Here is a 23,617-nt window from a genome sequence, read left to right on the forward strand (position 1 = left end):
AGAGAAAATACTTTCTAAATGGTAATGTAGTATGTATGTCATTATAACTATTTTTGTTACTGTCATTACCATTATTATGCAGTACTACAAAGATTCATGATTTCATCAATATGGCTATTACCTTCAGGGAGGGAATCTAATTACTCTTAATAGATGGTCCTCATAAGTTGCTATAACCAGAAAAAAAAATACATCAGTGTAGAAGTTATGCAAAACTTATTTAGACAAGTACTCAGACCAGAGATATACAACTTGTCCCTCAGTTTATTATTTCCAAAGTGGTAGGACCTACCAGAGTTTTATTCTCTTAGGATAACTCTCAAGAACCTCTGATAACCTCTATGTCAAGATGAGACATAGGACTTTAGGACAGGATCCTGAACATACTTTTCGGGGAAAGAAAGGATGTATTGGCGATGTGATATAATAAAAAGAGCATGGCATTTGGAATAATAGGACAAAGAGAACCTGACCACAAACAGTAGGATGTTTACTTGTTCATTTATTTTTACAAGTAAAGTACTCCAAATAAGACATAAACCTAGATATGTGCACCAAATTCAATGGTCCGATACCACTATGGATTTCAGAATTTGACCTATGTCTTAATTGACATGTAGGTTACAAGCAGAGTTATCAACCAACTGACAATTGACAAGATTGACTGGTAGCTTATCAAAGAAGCTGATTACTTCTTATTGATCATAGTATAAAGAACACTGATTTTAGATCATGAAGATGTAGGTTCAAATCCTAGTTCTGTTATTTATTAGCTATGAGAACTTGATCAGATCACTTCATCTTCCTTCCTCAGTTTCCTAATCTATAAAATGAGGCTAGGAGAATTAGATTATCTCAAAGCACCTTTCCAACTCTGCATCAGCAAATAGGTGACGTAGTAAAAAAAGACTGGGTTTAGGGTCAGAAAGACCTGAGTTCTAATCCTACCTCAGATACTTACTATGTGACCCTGAGCAAGTCACTTAATTTTTTTCATCTTCAGGTTCCTCATATGTAAAATGTGGATAACAATAGCAGCTACCTCCCAAAATTATAAAACAAGGTACTATTTGTAAAGTGATTTGTATACCTAAAAGTACTGAATAAAGGCTAATATTAAATCCTATGTATAAGCTCATCATCCCATCATGTATCCTATTATGGCTATGTGTTGTTTTAATTTTAATTTTCATAATCCTTATTATAAGACACCTACCGTGGAGAGCTTTAGTGAAGTTAGTTCTAGAAAGACAAATCTAAAGCCCTATAACTTTTTGCAAAATTGCCACTTCTTATTGCTTGGTCTTAATCATTTAGCAGCATGGAAACCATTTAAGCCAGTGATTAAAACAGCCTGCCCTTTTAGGAATGTGCTCTGTGTCAGGAAGACCTACGTTCAAATCCCATCTCTGACACAAAGAATCATAGAATTAGATCTGAAAGAAACCTAAGAGTCCATCAAACCCAACATCATGGCTTTATAACCCTGGATAAGTCCCCAAATGTCTTGACATTTCCAGGTAACTTTATAAGACTGTAATCTGTAGAACAGTTGCTGATTTGTGTTGGTAGAGGAATTCTCCTTGTTTTAATTTCATTATACAAATGACTTCACAGATCTCTCCCCTCTCCCCACCCAAAGCAATATCCATCATCATTATATACTTTACACTTTGATGGGGCTAGTTACTATAAAAATTCAAGTGTGTGATCAGAATTGAGAGCTTTTGGAATTCAGGGTCTATCTTCTAGATGCCTTATCTATAAAATTTGCTAAAAGAAAATTTTCATGTTATGGTCTTGTTCAGTTGTTTCAGTCATGTCTTACTCTCTATGATCCCATTTGGAGTTTTCTTGGCAAAGATCTTGGAGTGGTTTGCCATTTCCTTCTCCAACTCATTTTGCAAATGAGTAATCTGAGGCAAACAGGGTTAAGTGACTTGCCCAGGGTCACACAACTGGTAAGTGTTTGAGGTCAGATTTGAACTCAGGAGGATGAGTTCTCCTGATTACGGACCCAGGCACTCTATTTATTATATCACCAGTTTAGCTGGTAATAAAGAAGAATTGATGCAGATACTAAATAGATCACGATTCAGATTTCTTAAATGACAAAGCCCTTGGTCTTCTTAGGGCATTGAAGGGGATGCCCTTTGAATCATCTGATCTGAAGGACCTCTTTAGTCATTGCTGCTCCAAAGCTTTAAGCCTATCACTCTCTCCTATTGTTTTTTTTTTTTTTTCTGCATGGACTTTTCATATGAAATAACCAAAGCTACTTCCCACTAAAAGCTAAACTTTTAGGCTCAGTTACTTTCATAAGTGTGGGAACCCCAGACACTTAAGCCTTAGATCATTAGGAGACCAGAGTCGACAAAGGGTGGATTTACCTGATTCTTAGAATAGAATCTGAAAGTAGGAAAGCATTTTAGACATAAACCAGTCCATACCTTACCTCATATAGTCTCCCTACTTGTATCAAGAGACTCTTACACTCTGTAGAATTCTAAAAACCTAATTCTTACTGCGTGATGTATATATTCCCACACAGATTATATTGGTTCAGGCTTCTACTATTCTTTACCAGCAGAGGTTTCATTGATACAGCATTAGGGGACCTGTGTTAAAAGCTCAGCTACTCATTTCTTAGATAGCCCGAGACAAGTGACTACATCCCATCTCCTTCCACTTTTGAGCCTGTATTTCCTCGTCTATAAAATAAGAGAGTTGGATAAGATTTTTTTCTAAGGTCATCTGTAAATCCTATCATCCTCTCATAGCTCTGGAAAGAGGACAATTGGAAAGTTGCAAAAATAGTCAAAAGTTTTTCAGACTGACATTTTCCTTAACATATCTATCTATATAACCAGTTTTACAGAATTATGTCATGGCCATTTGTTTTCTTTGTTGTCTTTCAGACGTACTGTTGGCATCGAAGGGGAGTCACTTTTATTCGTCTGGGCCGAAGGAGCTCTTGAATTTACGGATGCATCAGATACTCTGAAACCTTTCACAATTTATGAGTATTGTGTCAGAGCTCATAACTCCAAGGGCTCCGTGGAGAGTCCATGGTCATCAGCACAGACAATGGAGGCCCCTCCTAAGGGCATGCGAGCTCCCCAGGCTCAAGCTACCAGTGCCTATTCTGTGTTGCTGAATTGGACCAAGCCAGAGTCTCCCAATGGTATTATCTCCCACTATCGTATTATCTACCAAGAGAAACAAACAGATCCAACATTTAATGTTCCAACGGTGACTGCATTCACAGTGATGGTAAGAATGTGGGTGACATAACTAATCAGCTACAACAAGGGATATTTCTGTTATCTCTTTTATGATTTTACTGGAATAGCTTCATTTTCATGACTCACTTGTAGTTTTCCTTAAGAAGGTCCGAAGCTGTTGAAGTCTCATAAAAAGACACAAAACAGCATAGTTCATGGGCAGACTACTGGTCTGGGAGGAAACAAGGTCTATTGTTGACTCTACCACTGACTTTAATTATCCATTGTTAAAGGAAGCCCTCCCTTCTGTAAATCTAGAAATGATTGTATCTGACTTCTCTGTGTCCCCGGGGTGATGTCAACATCCAATTAGAAGATGAGTCCAATTCTTTCATTATTGAAGAGATCTGTGAGATTATATAGTCAAAATTGTATGAGGCAAAACCTCCTTGGTTCATCTAGTTCTATTTATTGCAACAAGTCTTTAATGAATGCGATTGTGTGTCCAAAAGAGTAAACATATAAATGATATAATCTCCACCCTCATGAATCTTACACTGTTGTTGGAGAGATGTGTTATACACAAAAATAATTGCTAAATAACACAGGACAGGATGTAATCCAGTGCTAAGACATGTACACCAGACAATAAATGCTATGGGAGTCCAGAGAGAAGATCAAAGTGGCTGGTGTTGCTGATGACATTAAGTGAAAGAGGGGGGACAAATTCAGGTTGAAAGAATGTATAAGATGATGTAATAATTTGCATGATTTTAAAAATATGAGAGAATGAGCTCACTTAATTTTTTGAAGTCTTTTGAAAGTTGAAGCAATATGGAAGTATAGTACAAGACATTAGTTTATAACCAAGAGTAAAATAATTCTCATAAGAGTTAACAAGACATTTAGGTGTAGTTGTTAGAGGGCTGGCTATGGAGCTAGAATGACCAGATCAGTGATTCAAACCTCTGTCTTCTAATTCTAAATCCTATGCTCTTCCCATCATACCATGATGTCTCTCCACAGTCATCTGCTAAAACCACCTCCTCTCCTCCCCACATAAGAACTTCTTTTTGTTCAAGTATTCTCTTCTCCTTCCCTTTAGTCTTAGAGAAAGAAATGGCCCTCCTAGTCAAGTCTTACATCTTCACCTGTGTCTTTGATTCTTTTTTTCCCATTTCATTAAAGACTTGACTCCCAAACTCTTTTGCATCTCCAGTGTTTCCTCTCTCACCCATTCCTTCCATTTCACAAATACAATCTAGGCTCCCCAAACTTAAAAGAACTACATCATCTTTCTCTTTTCTTCCACTGCCAAACTCTGAACATGTAAGTAACAATTTATCTCTGCTTTCCTGTCATTCATTCACTCCTCAGCCATTTAAGTCTGGCTTCTATTCTTATGAGCTGATAATTTACAAAATTAGGAAATTTTGAAATGGGGACAGGACCACCTAGTTTTTTGGGTACTCACTCAAAGGCCACAATTGTCAGCAGGAAACAGGGTGGCAATTATACTTTAATTAAATAGAACGTATAGAGACAAAAAGTCCATAAAGACAGGGACAAATGGTGAAAAGTGGTAGGGAGGCAGATGGTGTGTGAACAGGATGGGTTGGTAAAGTAAGTCAAGCAATGTGAGGTAGAGGGACGGGAGGGGCGGAGGCAGATAAAATCATTCATGTAACCATGGATTAGAGTTGGGAGCATTCAGCAGCATAAACCTGATGGAGATGGAAAAGAGTTCAGGAGGGCACAGGTTTGAGGTCTCATTTTTATAGGGATTTTTGTTTTGTTCTTTTCAAAACACACCAATGCTGTTCTGTGTCACCGTCTAGTTAGTTCATTAATATATGAAAATCATCTCAAAGTTATTACTAAAACTTCAAATTCATCATCTCAAAGTCGTCAGCATCTTTTTGATGTTCCACTGGTCTGGAGCTATGGCGATCTGGATTTTGTCTGAAATTCACGTCATAGCACCAGAACTTTGACAAGCAGTGTCTATATGGTTTCTCCTGATTCAGCAAGTCACTAGGATGTAAATTTGGGTTAACATCTGAGAATTTTACAAACTATGTTCCTTTAATCTTTGGGATGGTTGGTATGTGACTTCCAGGTTTCCCTTTGCAACCTTATTTTCTGCTATTGCCCTTTTCACACTAGCTATCCATAAAACTTCCTGTATTGACCAGAAGAGGGTGGTGTTCAATGAACCAGAACAAGATAAAATTTTAACACAACCTACCACTTAATTAAAACTGAACCCTCGGAGGTCACCGATGACCTTTCAGTGAGTACATTGAATTTATTTCAATGTTATATTCAATTTGTTTCAATTTCAGTCCTCATATTTATTGACTTCTTCGAAGCATTTGATGGCATAGACTACTTTCTTCTTTATACATTCTCTTCTGAACTCAGACATATCACTCTTCCATCATTCTTTTTTCATTTCTCTGATTCTTCCTACTCTTTTTTGCTGGCTCCTCCTTCCCTTTCTGAATCTTGCATTCTAGAGGCCATGGTTTTGACTCACTCTTTGTCTTCTTTTGTAATGTAATCTACGTCCATGATTTCCACTATCATTTCTATGCTAACGACTCCATATCTGTCATCATAACACCAGCTCCTCTCTGTGCCACCTTATGGCTAGTTCATTAACATATCCAAATCATTGCAAAGTTATTGGTAAAAATTCAAATTCCAGACCTGAATTTCCAACCACCTGCTTATTACCAACCTTTCCATCCCACCAGGACTTCAGACTCATTGTGTGAAAACTGAGACTGAGACTTAGTACTGTTTATTCCCTAACACCTGCTCTTCCTTCTGAGTTCTTTTGTCCATTCATGTCACACCAGCTTTTCACATTTCACATTTCACATTTCACATAATTTTGACCCAAACATTCCCCACTCAACCCTTTCCAGACTTTCTCTCCTCCATTAATTTGTCTATATCCTTCTTTACTTTTGGAATTCCCTCTATTTCTGACTTAGTCTTATCGATCTTCTAGACTGGAGCATCTCCCCCCAGCAGCAAGTGATCCTTATCCTTTGAACTCAAACACCTTGTTATTACTTTGTAACAGCAAGTATTTAGTTTTGCATTTTTGTATTCATTATGCATCTACTCATAAAAAGTAAGATTCTTGAGTACAGAGAAAATATTTTATTTACCTTGGTCTCTTCCTCAGTGCCTAGCATTACAATGGCTTAATACATGTTTGTTGAATGAATGAATGAGACAGCACAGTATAATGGGAAAAGCACTGGATTTGGAATCAAGGAATCTAAATTCTTCTTCTATCTCTTCTATTTATTTCCTTTACTACAGATAGATAGTGGTGCAATGGATGGAGTGCTGAATCTAAAATCAGTAAACCCTGAGTTCATATCTAGCCTCAAATACTTACTAGCTATATTACTTATTATTGCATTACTTATAACTGTATTACTTACCTTGGGCAAGTTGCTGTTTGCCTCAGTTTCCTTAAATGTAATGTGGGGTTAATTAGCATCTACCTCTCAGGGTTGTGGTGAGAATTAAATGAGATCATATTTGTAAAGCTCTTCACATAATGCCTGGAATATAGTAAGTACTTAATAAATGTGTGTTTTTTCTTCCTTACTTCCTAATTAACAGATTGACCTCTCTAGGCTTCAGTTTTCTTCTCTGAAAAATGAGAGGTTTGGAGGATTTCTTCTAAGTCTAAATCTAATTATCCCATAAAGTGATATTTCTTTCTTGCTTGTTGCTGAATCTTATCATAGACTACAGAGCAGACTGGTAAAATACAAGCAACATGTGACTGAAGGGTTAAATGATGTTAAAGGTCATTTTTCTCCTTTACTGAATTTTTACTTTATTTCCTTCAGTTCAAGTTTTCATCATCTGGACATTGGAGACGGTTTTCATGGTTCTGCCTCTCACATCCTGTAGAACTTGCATTACAAGGCAGTGTTCCAAAAGGTAGAAATCCTCTTAAGGATGTTATCTAGAGGAAAATATGTCCATTATCACCAAAGCCTGAAAACCCATGTATTAAGCTTCAAAGTTATAACCTCCTGAAAGTAAAATTTCATTGTGAAAATGCTGACACACCCTTGACAATAGCTTTGTGAATGAGACACTTTAATTAAACTGTGATTTTATTGAAGGAACTGGGATTCCAGTGATTAAACTTCTGGCCCTTTAAAATATGACTTTCAGGAGAAGGATGTTAAATCATGTAATCTCCTAAAGCAGGTCTATTGGTGTTCCCATGTGGGATACTCTGATTAGTCATTCTCTCACACAAGGTTCCGTTTTACCGCAAGTATTGAACTGAACAGTGAGCTCTGTCCTTTATTTAATCGGTTACACTCTATTTTTATCACATTAGAAAGTTCCTAAAAAAGGAAGTTCCAGCAGGTTCCAGATTACAAAGTACTTCTGTCGTGTTGACCCCATCCTTCATTTTATTCTTATTCTAGCATTCCTGACTTCTTCCCTCTTTCTGAAGGTTAGAAATGCAAAAACGTAGTAAACTGTAGAATGTAAAAAAGAAAAACTAAATATTGACAAGATGGCAGCACTCTCTTCCTGAGTGCTTTTTGTTTGTTTGTTTTCTTTTGGTAAAAGGAAGCAGGGTAACTAGTCAGCTCAGGCTCCAGAATTCCTATGATTTTTGAAATTTTTCTCCTATGTACCATTAGAACTTAAATTCTGGACTGTGTTGACAAGTCATCTAGTCTACGAGATTAAAATATTAGGAAGTTAACAGTTAAATGATCTTATTTCTTGTTCTTTGTATAATGGAATGTTTGTTTTTATAGATGGTTATTAAGTTCATAATAAAAATAATTTTAAATTAAAAAATGATACCTGAGATAGCTTCCATAAAATAAGTTGGACAACTTTCCAGAATCCTTACTCAGTAATCAGAGGGTTTTTTCCTTTATAACAAACATGCATAAATGTAACAAATACGCAAAACAAATTCCCATGTTCTTTCCCCTAAATCTATCACTTCTCTGTAATGGATAGCATGTTTCGTCATCAGACTTCTGGGATCATGAATGGTCATTTTATTGATCATGGTTCTTACAGCTTTTAGATTTGTTTTTACAGTGTTGTTCTAGTATAAATTCTCTTAGTTTTGTTCATTTCATTCTTCATCAGTTTATAAAAGCCCTCAAAACTGTTCATTTTTATAATGCTGATGTTATAAATTATCCTTTGGTTTCTGCCCACTTGAATCTGAATCAGTTCATACAAGTCTTTCCATGTGTTTTTGAAATCACCTATTTCCTTATTTCTTACTGTACAATAGTGCTTCATCAAATCCATATACCACTAGGCAAGGGTTTTCAGAGCTTGCAGGTCACTGCTATTCTCTACTAACCTTTATAAAAGTGCAGGTTAATCCAGAGGCAATGAGGTGAGACATGGCTCAAAGAATCATAGGCTCACAGAATCTTAGAGACTCTTTAGTTCAAACCTTTCATCTCATAGTTGAACAGATTGATTCCCAGAGTTGTGACATGACTTTCCCAAAGTCACCTTCTCACAGGTATCTGATCTCAGAGAAGGGACTAGACTCTAGGTTTCAGGATTTTTAATCCACTACTCTTTTCCCTATGCCTCTCTGACTTCTACCATGATACTTTCCATGTAGATCCAAGATCCATTCTGGATGGAGGAAATTCAATCCTGTTTTTCAAGACCCCTGGAGAAGAATAATTTGTCACATAGTTTAATAATCCACAGTTCTAGCTGTAAATACAAACTGCTCCCTGCATTTTAACATTCCATCTCTGGTCTTCTGTGGGAGGTACATTCCTGTCTCTGTACCTGAAATGTATGCCCTTCTTAATTTATACTTTAAAGAATCTTTCTCTTCTTTCAGGGCTCAATTCAGGTGCCACATTCTCAATGAAAAAGCCTTCCTTATTCCAAGTATGCTTTATCTCTCAAGTTTCTTTGCATTAATTTATCTGTGTCTATGTTCTGTCTCCACAGTAGGATATCTCAAGGACAGGGAATGTTTGTGTGTCCTCAGCACCTATTTCACCGCTTTGCACATAGTAAGAGCTTAATAAGTGTTTGTGAAACATTCATTCTCTTTGTTGTGACTACCTTATGAAATTTTGCAAATTGCCCCACACTGAGATTATGAGTCAGGATACCTGGGTTCAAGCATTTGACCATCAAGGTTTTCATTAAAAGCTTCTGTACTCCAAGTATGACCTCTTCAAAACCAAATGTGAACCTGTACAAATTATTTCCTCTTTCTTGGCCCCAGTTTTCTTATCTGTAAAATGAGGGAGGATTCTAAGGTACCCTTCAACTGAGGTATTTTTTTTTAATGCTAAGATAGCTTTAGCCTTCACTGTCAGGAGTTGAGACCATATCTTTGATCAAGAAGGCATTGAGCCTATCCTCAGCTTTGCTGGCTGAGAGATTGGCAGCCTAGGCAGGGGTGCCCCAATGCCCTTCATCTGTCAAATTAGGGCCTTTGGGCCCATCAGTAAAATGTCTCTCTCCAGTAGTGACATAACAAGGGTGTCCCACAGATTCTCCATTGTTGTTTATAGACAGGTGGACTTGGTTGAGAAAAGCCATATCAAGCAGGTGCGATGGATGCATGAGTCCTCTTGAAGGTGGCAGTGGATGGAGAACTAACAGTGGGGCACCCTCAGTGGGGGTGGGCAGCATATGTGCTGGCACAATAAGCAGCATCGGCAGAACCAGCAGGTGAACAAAAATGGAGCTTATGCAGGCTTAAATACCTTAACAGCCCTCACCCAACTCCCTTGAGAAGTTTTGGAACTCTTTGGGACCAAGTGGCACAATTATAGAAAGAATACCTCTCAGGAGAAGGGAATGTATAAACTGCCCAATTCCTTCCAAACCAGAGGCTTTCACTCCTGAAAATGGGCTTCAGATAGCAGGCCGTAAAATCTCTTCCTGATTATCTCTGTGATAAATTGTGCGGTAGCAAGAGAAGAACTACATTTAGCCTTGGCATCCAGGAACTCCATGGTGGTGCTTACAGAGAACACTCCTGGCGTGGCTGCCATCACTGCTGCCACCATCCTGGGTTTGTTTGTTTCTCTGACTGGCACCAGATCTAGCATTGGCAGAAGTAACCTGGGATTTAAAGGCAAAGATGGTTTTGCCTAAGGCTTTAGCTGCGGCTTTCTGTGCTCTGAATATACCCCTTCATACCCCATAGGGATACAGTACATGAAGGCCAACATAACCTGCTTGCCCAATGCCTTAGAAGATAGATGGCATTTGGGTCTGTCTACAACAGGAGGCACTGAGTGAGCAGGCAAATTGCATGGGTCACCATACATTGGCTTCCAAATCAGGAATAAAACTCAATATGACAAACTCCCAGTTCTAGATTCTGCTTGCCGAACAGCCATTCTCAAATTCTAGGATCAGGTTGTCAAAAACCTCTCAGGAGTCTGGCATAATGTTTACCAAAATCTGGCTGACTTCTGCTAAGAAAGTATGCAGCAAGTAGTATAAGAGAAACTTGTAATAAACCTCCTCCTGAAAATTTTGTGTGTAGATTGATTTTTCATAAAGCCAGTTCTATTTCTTTATTGGTTTAGATTATTTCAGAGGTGCCCGAGCTTCATTTTTGATCCTCAATTAACATTGACTCTTGACACTGAGTGAGGAGTTAGGAGTTAAATGAATTCTAACAGGCTCCTTGCACCTTTGAAATTCGGTAATGTTTCTCATTCCTTTAAATATGTATGTGTGTGTAGGTATATTACCATTAATCTACAAGCCAACTCCTATTTCCATGAGGTGATTTTATGATTTAAGGAGTTTGTGGATGACATATTTCTGTTCATCAAAAAACCAGTAATACAAACAATCACTAGACTTAAGGTGTACATTTTATGGTAAATTCACATCTTTACACTTTCCTCAATGGAGGAGACATCTGAGCTAGCCTTATTCTAAAAAAGAGGAGGAGAAGGAAGTGAAGGAGGAGGAGAAAGAGGAGAAGCAGAAGAAATGAAGAAAACAGAATAAAATGAATACATATCAACAGGCATTCAGAGAAACACAGTCCACAGTCTCATTCTCCAGTGTTGGCAAACTTGTTCTCCCAGTCCTAGTAATACTAAATCCCTAATTGTTTAAGAATAGACAACCTCATATGCTACTAAATGATACTAAATGATGCTACTGCGCTGTATTCTCTCAGTTCCATCTGCCTCAGCCAACCCCTCTGACCTCAGATCTAACCATCCCTTTCACTGTGTCCACAAGATCTCCATGATAAAGATCTCCTCTTGTTTCCCTTCCTTTTTCTGCCACATACAGAGATTAGTTCACATCACTCAGCCAATAAACATTTATTAAACATCTGCTATGTACCAGGCTCTAAGGATACAGAAACAGAACAAAATAAACAAAATTAAAAAACAAAACAAAACAAAAGGAAAAGAGAGTTGATACCAGATGACATTGCATTCCTAGACAGGCTTTCCATACTGGTGGCACCACTCATCATACCCTCTGACACACTGGTCCCAGAGGCAAAGTCACAAATATTTCATTACCAGTACCAGATTCTCCCTGTTCTGTTACCATTCAGCAACACGGCCTCCTTTGAGAGCCACTTAATATACCATCGAATACAGAATCTGGTGGCAACTTTCTACTGACTCCCAAGTCAATCTCTTACTTTTCTCAATGAGTTTAGTGCATGGGCCACAAACTTCTCCATTCCAACACCCTTAATAGTGGGGGACTTTAGCGTACATGTCAGTGGTCCCTCCAACACCATTATCTCTCAGATCCTCAGTCTACTCAATCCCCATACTTATTTGATCCTACTTCAGCTACACACAGGGATGTTCATTCTCTTGGTCTTGCCATCACACACAAATATTCCACTTTTGTGATCAATAAATCTAAAATTCTTTTATTTAATCATTTTCTATCATTCTGTCTCTCCTTATGCTTTATTTTATTTGAATCTATTCATCTTCATCATGGTGCCAATTCCTCCATCTCTCTGTACTTTCCCAGGCTATCACTCCCACTCTAACTATACTTTCTTCCTTTCTCAGTACTGATCCTTTACTAAATTGGTTCAATTCTAGACCACCCCCTATTCAGAGATTCCTAACTTTCTTGTTCTTCTGTTACTTATATCTTATGAAATCTAATCTCGGGTTTCTCCCACAATTTTCCTCCTTTGTTCTTGCTCATATACTTCTAAATGGGGGTAGAGGAACCCAGATAACCATACTGGTTAGACCCTCTACACATTTATGTCCTCAAATGCAAACTGGACTCTCACTAAAGTAAGGCAATCCTTTTACTCCTCCCTAATTGATTCTTCATCCCACTCAGCGTTATACCTATTTCAAGCCTTTCTTCCAGCCTCTGGTACCACCTATTCTCTCAGTTCTCTGAACTAAGGATCTTAAAAAGTTATTCTTTCCTAAGAAAATTGAAGCTATTTACCATCAGCTTCCTCGTCTTCCTTTCTGACTTTACAATACCTTCACGTTGCTACCTCCTATCTATCTCCTTCTTTTCTGTCTTCATAAAGAAGGGGTCTTTACCTATAACCAACTTCTCTACACATGCTTTGGATTTTCCCTTTTCTTCTTCTGTAGTAGATTATTTCCTCTAACATTCCTCTCCTCTAATTTTCATTCTCTACCATCTCTCACTATCTAATTCCTGCTGCCTAAAAACATGTTCCAGTCTCTTCCACCCTTAGAAAAAATGCCCAAAAGACCATCCTGTGTTGTTTCTCAGCCAAATTCTTTGAAAAAGTGTCTACATGTAGCATTTCCATTTCCTCCCCTCATACTCTCTCATGTAAACTCTGTGTAGCTTGATTCCCAACTTTATCACTCAAAAATGTTCTAATCAAAATTACCAAGGATCTCTTAATTGCTACATCGATTGGTTGCTTCTCAATCCTCACCCTTCTTGACTCTTGGAAGAATTTGATCATATTGAACACACTCCTTCCTTTGTGAGCCTTTTAAAAACTGCTTTCTCTTGGTTCTTTTCCAACCCATATTATAACTTCTCAGTATCCTTTGCTGTGATATCATCCAGGTTATAACTACCACCACCCTACCCCCAACTATGGGTAGGTCCTAAGACATTGTTTTTGGCTTTTTTTTTTTTTTTTTGCTATATACTTTCTCAGTTGGTGATCTCATCACATCTCATGTGTTAGTTATCATCAATATGCTTATGATTTCCAGATCTATGTATACAGTTCTAGCATCTTTCAAGCCTTCATCTCTAAATGTCTGCTTGACATTTCCAGTACCCTTGAAGTATCCTAAATTTAACATATCTAGAGCAGAATGTATTCTCTTCCCTTCCAAATTCATTCCATCTCAAACTTTTTTCTGTCAAGAGTGTGACAGTTCTCCTAGTCACCCAGCTTTGCAAACTCAGTGTAAGTCCTCATTCTCACTCACCCTACATATCCAATAAATTGCCAAATCTCACACGTAGCCCTTTCTCTCCATTCACAAAGTCAATACTCTGGTTTAGCAACTTATCACTTCTGATCTGGACTGTTAGTCACCATCTAATTCACTTCACTGACTTTCCCCACTATAATTTCTCACTTCCACACTTGCCAAAATCATTTTCCTAAAACTCTGGTCTGCCTTTATCACCTCCTCACCAAATAAAATCCAATATCTGTCTATTGTTCTATGATTGATCACAAGCTTTTCTAGCATGCCAAGTTTAACACAACTGTCCCCTTCCTACCTTCATAATTTAACTTCACATTGTAGTGCTTCTATACTCCATCTCTCACCTCGGTGCCTTTGCATTTTCCAAGTCTTAAATGTACTCCTTATCTACCTTTTCCACTTGGAATCCCTGGTTTCTGTTGAAACTCGACTCAGATGACATTTTTTGAAGAAGGGTTTTCCTTCTCTACCAAATATTATGTCTTTTCTTTGCTGAGATATCTGTGGGGAAGGAGTGTGTAATGCAGTCTGAGTAATCCCTCTCAAGTTCTCTTGGCAACAAAACCATCAAATCCCCACCTCTAAGTATGCTACTGGCTCATTTCCTTATTAATTCTTTCAGCATGTTAGAAGGCAGTCTAGTGGGTATGTTCTGAAATAATTTTTATTAATTACCAGAACTGCTGAAACCCTCTACAGCTGGTTCAGCTCCCAATCCAAAATAACATTGGTGAAATCTGTTCTCCCATTAACTACCTTCTCCTTTCTCTATTTCAAAACATTAATTCTTAGACAAATTCACAGTTGATGGCTACGTGATTTATTAGAATTATCAAATAATAAACTTAGGTAAACATTTAAATAAAATATTAGATGATTGTGATGTGCCTTATAGCCAGAATTACCTCTCTACTCTGAGAAAGCCAGCGAACAAAGAGCTATCACTTGGACTTGCTCTCACCAACTGTCCTCAAGTCCTGGTTTGGCTTGGCCTCACCCGTAGTCTGCTTCTTTGCTGTGTAAGGATCTTTTCTCTGTTCACTTGCATTCTTATGTATTTTGATTGCCTCTCTACCTCCTCCCATGGCATCCCAAAACTTGAAAGAAACTCCTAAGGGACGGTACCCCTCCCCCCCAAAAAACTGAACCCTCATTAAACTAGCCTCCTCTCTCAGTGTCTATGAACGGTCTCCTGGAAATGTCAGTTAACAGATATCAGTTCTCCTCAAAATATCATCTAATGGCATCTATTACACAAAGGCATAGCAGATGTATGCAAAGTCTCCATAATGCTTTTCAAACTGTAGCATCAGGAATCCAAACATCTGTGAACAACTCAGGGGAACACATGTATATCTTTTGTATTTTGTACACGCTTCCATATGTGTTGTTGTTATGGCTGTGGTTAATGTAGCACTTTAAGATTTGCAATATGTTTGTACATCTCATCTGCCCTCACAAGAATATCATGAGGCAGATGCTATTCCCATTTTACAGATAAAGAAACTGAGGGATGGAATTTAAGTAACACTCCCAGGGTCACACAGCTATGTAGGTGCCTGAGGCAGAATTTGACTCCAACTTGCACTCTCTCTCCACTGTACCACCTAATTCCATATATATATACATATATACATATATACATATATGTGTATATATATATATATATATATATGTGTGTGTGTGTGTGTGTGTGTGTTGTCTTCCCCATTAAAATATAAACTCCCTAAGTGCAGGGATTATTTTATTGTGTCTTTATATTCCAGTACCTTGAACAGTGCCTGACACATAGTGGGAATTTAATAAATGCTTTTAAACATATCATTTATTTTTATAGTAGCTTAATTTATTTTTTCAAATTCAATGCTGTCTGGCATAATGTTATTTTATTTAATTATTTAAATTTAAATAAAAATTTAAGTCATTTTTGTCTCTAATTTAATAATTATTTCACATGGTTGCCATGAGCAAAGTGCTTTGCAAATCTTAAAGTGTTGTGTAAATGTAAAGTATTATTGTTAGTTTTTATTAGCTATATTAAAGTATAAAATTAAGGATAATTTATATTCAAGTTTCATATTCAAAGAGCTTATTGTCTGCTTGGGAGAGGCAGAGAATAAGTTTAAAATTTAATAACCAAAGAAAAGTGAAAAAACAGTAATAGCAACAAGACCAGGGCTGCCCCCACCTGAAAATGGAATTCAGGGCTAAGTGAGTAGCTTAGACAACGTGAACTGTGACTTCTAAGGAGGGAGACGTTATTGTGAGCTGGACTGATCCTGAAAGGCTCTATGAAGGAGGAAGAGTTAGAATCCTATCTGGAAGGGTGAGTAGGATTTGTGTAGATGAAGAGGGAATTTCAAGTGGAGGGAACAGAGTGAATAAACTATTTTCAAAAAGCACAAACAAAGCTTGTGGGTTAGGGAGTAGACAAGTAATCTTGAATTGCCCAGCAAAGCCTAGATGGGTGAGACAGACATTTTAAAGGTATAAAATTTAAAATAGGGGATGTGGAATGTTTGAGAAGGTATATAGTGGGACAACTGAGAATGAAATAAAGTTGTAGACATATGTAAGTTTTGGTTAAATGGAAATCAGCTGGTATTCCAGGGGAGGCAGAATAGTGAAGTGGAAAAATGTGTTGGGTTTGGAGTTAGAAGACCTGAGTTCAAATTCTACCTCTATTACTTGCTATCTATTAACTTAGTCAAGTCATTTAACCTCTGTGTGCTTCAGTTTCCTCTTCTGTAAAATAAAGTAATTGAACCAGATGATGTTTAAAGTCCCTTCAGACCTTAAAAATCTGAAACACCGAATCTGTGACCTTTTGAAATATTTAGTGACTCAGAAATCTTGGCCTTAGACACTACAAAAGTGCCATATAACATGCAATAATTAGTTGAACTTGCAACTTCATTCCTGTAAAAAAATATTTTCAGGGATATAGTGAGAATTATTTCACCTCTAGGTAACAGAATATAACATTTCTTGTATTTCAGTATAATTAATATTCTGTAGAGATGGGAACTACCAGATTCATGAACTCCAGATTATTATCCAAATGATAAGATTCCCATGCTCCTATTCATCTTCAGATGCTTATAATTGAAGGGGGAGAGTTCTCTCTCTCTCTCTCTCTCTCTCTCTCTCTCTCTCTCTCTCTCTCTCTCTCTCTCTCTCTCATTCTTTCTCATTCTCTCTCCTTAAATTTGCATTTTCTATCCTCCTTGTAACTACATTTCTGTAGCCTACTACTGATTTCATGTACTTATTATCATTGACTTACCAGATTTTAGATCTAATCAAACAAAAGGGGGTAGAGGAAGTAAACAAAAGAAAAGGTAGGAAGGGGAAAAATAGTAGCTTGAATGAACGTCAAAGTATGACAGAGCACTGGACTGGGGTTTTAACTATGTGTTCTTTGGCTGAAAAAAAAAAGCAAAACCAAAGGACAGTGGAGAACTGGATTGACTGGTAGCTAGTTTTCTCATCAGAAAAATGAGTGTTGTACTTAGATGAACTCAAGTCCCTATTACTTTCCAATACCCTGCAACTGTTGACAAAAGAAGAAGTAAGGTTATTTAATGGGAGACAATGTAGCAAGTGGACTTGGAAAACAGGAGACCAGGATTTGAAACCTGACTCAAGCCCTTACTAGGTGGATTTTTATGGGCAAATAATCTTGCCTTTCAGAGGAACCTCAGTTTCCTCATCTCTAAAACTGGGGTAATAATATTTGCACTGTCTACCTAATAGTGCTATTTTACAAGAAGTGTTCTATAAGCTGGTTCTAAATCCTTCTATCCCATATCTTATGCAGAGTCCCCAAATAATTGATTATAGTCATCTGGTGGGATTATAATATATAGGATTGCATACCCAAAGGTTTCCCAGTGGAGAGGAGGCATGCCACAAAGTTGACAAGACTCCTTTCCTCAGAGTATGCTGAACTACCCACACTCTTGCCTCGTGTTCACACTCACCAACCTTAACAATATAACCCTATCCCTGGCTCCCATTGATCTCAAGCCTTTGAGGAAACAAAAGTCATGGCAACCCCAAAAGGTTAGGAATCCTCAAAAATCTTGTATATTAACTCCAGTGGCTTCCTCTTCATAATCATATTGACTTTAGGATAAAGTGTAAACGCCTCTGTCTGACTTTTAAAACCCTTCACAGTATGGCCCCAACCAATCCTTTCAGCTCATTGGACATTTCTTCCCTCCTACACTGAGAAATCTAGCAAACTAGCCTTTCTGTTGCTCACACGTGGCATTTCTCGGCTGTCTTATATTACTAGCACATACAACTTCCTTACCTCTGACTCACAGAGTACATCCTTTATGATAGAGATCAAATATTATCTTGTGTATGAAGCCTTTCTTGATACCTTTTTCTCTAGTGTTGTGTTGGTAAATATTTAATACCCAGCTATCTAGAAAAAAATGTACCCCCAATATACTTTCAATTTTAATTTGCATTAGTAATACTTTCCCCATCACTTTCTTAAGTCCAGACAATCAACAAGGCAATAAATCAAGTCCTGATTAGTCGTATTTGCAAATTTCCAAGGTGTAAATGCTCATACTGAAAATTTCACAGTAGGCACTCACCCAAAGGAGTTGCCTCTGGCACACGCCTGGCTCCCCCCAAACTACGGTGTATTTAATGACTTTGTATATATTTGGATTTATTACATATATGCATATATATATGCTATTTTATATGCACTTATTGTCTTCCTCATTAAAATGTAAGTTCCTTGCAAGTAAAGATTGCCTCATTGTTTCTATTCGTACCTCCAGCACTTAGCACCATGTCTAGCACATAGTAGGCACTTACTAAATATTTGATTCACAAATAGGAAAATTTATTTTTATAATTGATGCATTCAGTTGTTTATTTAATGCTAGCTAATAAGGATGTGTGAGGGTCATTTCCCTCACTTGCATTATTAATTTGCTTAGATTTTTAATCTTTTTAAATAGATACAGGTGAAATCTCATTACAAATCTGTACAACAAAGCTGTGTCTATCCTTATATGTGTCCCATTTTACTGTCTCCCATTTGTGTCACCCAAGAAAGTTTACACAACAAGTCAAGGACTGATATAGACCAGATATGATCATCCTAATTGTGTAGCTAAGGAAGCTACAATTTAGAGATTTAAAGGTCCACAATCACATGGATATTAAGAGTCTGAGCCAGGATTCTAAACCAGATGTCCTACTTTCAAACCTAGCATTCCTTCCACAGAATCATGTTTCTTTGTTAACCTTATTCTAACAAATATTCTCTCTTGCTAAAGTGACAATTATTCCCTATAAAAATGCCTGATTATATGCTCTTTGGTTGTAGAACAGAAAAGAGATAGGAGAACTGAGCTGAGAAGAAGAACTACTTAATTATTCCAAGTTCAATCAGAGTCATATGATCTTAAAGTTGGAGGGGACCACTGAGACCATCTATGCCAACAATACCTGAATTAGATTCCATTCTATAATATACCTGAAGAGTCACCCTCTTCTTAAACTCCACTCAGACATCTCAATTAACCACTCAATCCTTGAAAAAAAAAAAAAAAAGAGCCAAACTCCAGATTCAAATTCAACAACCTCCCTATAAGTGCCCAATCTAGGAGAGGCATTATGCAGGACAGTGAAAATACAAAGACAAAAATTAAGTAGCTCTTGCCCTCAAGTAGCTTATATCCTTTATAAAAGCTCATATAACTTTTATAAGCTTATATAACATGTTCCAAGGTAAGTAGATAAAAGGTAATGTAAGGCAGGAGAGATGGATGCCGATGGATCAGAGAAAGCTTCACAGAGGAAATGGTATTGAGCCGTAAACCTTAAAAGAAGATAAATATTCTGAGAGGTGAAAGTGAGGAGGGAGTGCATTCTAAGCATAGAGGCTGGCTTGTGTCAATATATGAAAGATGGAGATGAAACGTCAAGTTCAGAAAACAGTGAATACCCTAGTCCAGCTGGTATGTAAAGTGTGCAAAGGCCAGCAATATAAAGTTCTCCGATGATCGGTGAGACTCTAATTGTGGAAGGTTTTAAATGCTAAGCTGAAAGTGGATTATATTTTATTTTAGAAGTAAAAGAGAGTTGGTGAAGGTTTTTAGAAGGAAAGTGCCACAGTCAAATTTGTACATTAGAATATTTTATCAGCTATGCATAGGATCGATCCAAGAAGGAAAAGATTAAAGAGAGACCAGTTAAGATCAGGCAAGTATTGGCCTGAAGTAGGGTAGTGGTTGTGAGGGTACTATGAAAAGGGATAATGTTGCATGCTGTTAGATGAGAAATCTTAGTAGGACTTACTAATTGATTGAATAAGGAGATGAAAATGAAAGAGTAAAAGTTAGGAAGTTAGATGATTAGAAGGATAGTGTCTTCAACAGAAATATGCAAGTTTGGAAGAGTGGGGGCTTACGGGGAAAAGTCCTTAACCTTTTCTGCATGACTCTTTGGACGTCTAATGAAACCTATATATCCCCTTTCAGAATAATGTGTTTAAATGTATAAGATAAAATGCATAGGATTACAAAGAAAACCAAATATATGGAAATACAGTTGTCAAAATATTTTTTAAAAAACATGATTACAGATTAAGGACTTCCAGTTTGAGGAAAAGATGAATTATGTTTCAAATGTGTCATGTTTGAGATGCTGGTAGAATTACCAGGTAGAGGTGTCTGGTAGGTAGTTGTATGTATAAGACTTCCTCAAGATTAGGAAAAAGGGAGAAAATGATGAAGATGTAGAGAGATTTTTGATGTCCAGAGTAGAAGAAATTAAAGAACTCATGATGAATAGCCTTCATTTTCTCATCAGAATAGGAGGCAGGGTCATCTGCTGGAAGTGGGAAATGGTACTGGAAACAGGAAGAAAGGAAAAGATTTGGAACAGGAATTATGGGGATCTTGACAGAAAGGCAATCAATAAATTGATCAATAAAAATTTATTAAGTGCCTACGATGTATGTGCCAGGCACTATGCAAAAGAATTACCAAGCAGCAGTGAGGGATGCAATGAGATTCAATAACACACATTTGTAGTGAAACCAATTAGCACTATGTGTAGGATAGAGAAGAGGGATGGCAGAAGGGACCAACAAACAAACACAGAAGCTTAAATATGAAAAGAGTGAAGGTAGTTAATATTTTCCCCTACTGAGTTAAAATAAATACTTTTCAAAGAGTGGATACCTACCTGGTGTCCTCATGCAAGTCATTTAACAATTCTGGACTTAAGTTTCCTCATCTGTAAAAGATTCCACACATGCTGTGGTATTGTCCTGAAAAGAAGAAAGTTTAGCAGGGCCATGGATATTCATTATGAGAAGCTTGGGTTGCCCTGGATTCTGGCTTGTCCCTGTCTCCTCTAGACCGGCAATGTTTTCCTTCTACATTCCTTGGCAAAGGCTGTTGCATCTCCTTTCTCTACCATCCCAAGCTGCCTCGAATGCCTAGGATCCTTCGTTACTGTATTCTCATACCTCTACCAGGCTCAACTTACCTCTTCCAAAACCTCGCTCTTTTTCCTCAGGACAGTACCCCAGTAGGACCCAGGACAGGAATTTATTTTGGTTACCCTTTATCTGCTCCCAAATAAGCAACTATGTTAGGATGCCAGTACCTAAAATTGACCCTCTATATGGGGAGAAAGACAAGGATCAGACATTTCATTATTTTTAGTGCTTTTATTAAATTATAATGAAACCCCATTCATTCATTGAAAAACCCCACAGAGTATTATGAGAAAAAGATATGAAAGTAAACGAAGTATTCCACATAATAACGTGCCTGGGCCATAAATTCCACATATATGCCACTTAGCAGAGACACAAAGCTATAAATGGCAGCAAAGGGCAGAAGTTAATTGAAAGACTACGCTATCGTCACAAGTGGACGGTAGCCACTACCTAAGACAAGATGGCTGCCCCTGAAGGCCCCTGTTACAGCCAAGAGATCATATCCTGAGCTCTGCAAGGGCTTCTGGGTGAGGGGGAAATCATACACAGATGACTAATTTTTTTATGGTTCACAGACGATCAAAGTGAAATTCAGCAGCTGTTCAGGACAAGTGACCACTGTAACGGCTGTAATATAACCTCCTAAATAGAGAGGGAATTGCATTAGAGCAAGAGGTTAGCTGTGATTATCGGCAGGTGAGTGCTTTATTGAAGTTGAAAGACCATTAACATTGATAGAGTAATTATTTCAACTTGAAAGTAATTACCTTGATGGGTGATAACTTCTCCAGTGTTCCCAGATTTGATTGGACCAAACAATTGTGAGCTCCTGAAGCCTAGAAAAATATTACAACAATACTGCAACGTTTAAATGACTGGGACCACTGTCAGGATATTTTAATTATGCCAAACACTGAAAAGATTTTAACTTACACCAGCTAGTGACCTCTCCTGTAAAGAGACATTTCTTTTTAATTCAAATGAAATGACCCACACCCACCACCTGTGAGTGCATATGTGATAGGTTTGCAAATGAATCGTTTTATCAGAATGTACTTGGTAAGCCCCAACATCTTGTTAGTGCAGCGCCTGGATGTTACTAGGTTGGAACTGCTGACATTGTTGATTATACCCATGAACTGGGAGGCCCCAGAATAGCAACCGTCTTCCATCTTTGTCTCAGGGAGAGCTTAAGTTTGCATAAATTGAATATTTTGATACATGGCTTCACACAAATAGAAAACTGTGGGTGCCATGTAGTGTGGATCCCACCATTTCAGGGTTGATGAATCGATTAGTTTTTAGTGCCATTGTTAAGATATGTTTCTGACCTCATATCACTCAACTACACTATTGGCACTGACCACTGGTATGACATATCTAAGATCAGGACCTAAGTCAAAGAAAAAGGGAAGATGCAAACCTGTTGCTTCTCCAAGCAATGTGCTACCCTGGAATGAACACTGTAGGTAGAATCAGGAGGCTTGAGTTTGAATATTGACTCTGATTCTTACTGACTATGGGACTATGATAAAGATGTCACTTTTCCAAGTCTCAGTTTCCTCCTCTATAAAATTGGGAGTGATAAATTCATCACTGGGAAAGAAAACGCTTTGTCAGCCCTAAAGTGCTATATAAGTATGAGGTTTTGGTAAAAGCTAATAATAATAACCATGACTAGTGTCTACATGGCATTTTAAGGTTGCAAAGTACTTTACATGTGGTGTATCATTTGATCCTCTCAAGAACAAGTAGGCGCTATTATTACCCTAATTTTACATATGGGGAAGCTGAGGCTATGAGAATATAAGTGATTTCCCCAGGGTCACACAGGTCGTAGGTTTCTGAGACATGAGTTGAACTCAGGTCTTTCTGACTCTAAGTGCAGCACTCTATCCAAGCCACTTTAGCTCCAATCTATATTTCTTACATGTATGTGGAACTTTCATTTTCAAAATGTTTTTGTATAGATTATTCTCAAAATGATTTTGTAACAAGAGGACAATGTTTCATATATATATATTATAACAATATATATAACTATATAGAGAAAGAGAGAGGATAATAATGAGAGGATAATTTAATCTTTTCATTTTGCAAACATGTAAATGAAAAATAGAGTTGTGAAATGTAAGCTCCTTGATGGCGGGGATTATCTTTTGCCTCTTTTTTGTATCCCCAATGCTTAGCACAATACCTGGCATATAGTAGGCACTTGATAAATGTTGATTGAGTAAATAAGTGAAATAATCCATTCAAGGTATCCCAGCCAAGCAGTAAGTTGGAAGGGCTAGAATCAGAACCCAGGTATCCTAGCTCCTAAGTTTATTCTTACTTACACTCTCAAAATGGATGAATGCCACATCTTCTTAAAAATTCCTGGATTACTCCTTACATCTTTCTCTGATGTTGGCAAAGTCTAGTGCAAA

General features: G+C 37.5%; 1 protein-coding gene across 1 annotated transcript in view; it reads left to right on the forward strand.

Annotated features, from left to right (window-relative positions):
- Window positions 1-23,617, forward strand: part of USH2A (usherin) — a 990,439-nt gene that overhangs the window by 841,690 nt on the left and 125,132 nt on the right. The window contains exon 60 of the mRNA XM_072647832.1: window positions 2,919-3,273. Within this exon, the coding sequence (XP_072503933.1) occupies window positions 2,919-3,273 (355 nt within the window). The remainder of the gene's footprint in view (window positions 1-2,918; window positions 3,274-23,617) is intronic.

Source organism: Notamacropus eugenii, chromosome 2, assembly GCF_028372415.1.
Source record: "Notamacropus eugenii isolate mMacEug1 chromosome 2, mMacEug1.pri_v2, whole genome shotgun sequence".
NCBI classification, from domain to species: domain Eukaryota; kingdom Metazoa; phylum Chordata; class Mammalia; order Diprotodontia; family Macropodidae; genus Notamacropus; species Notamacropus eugenii.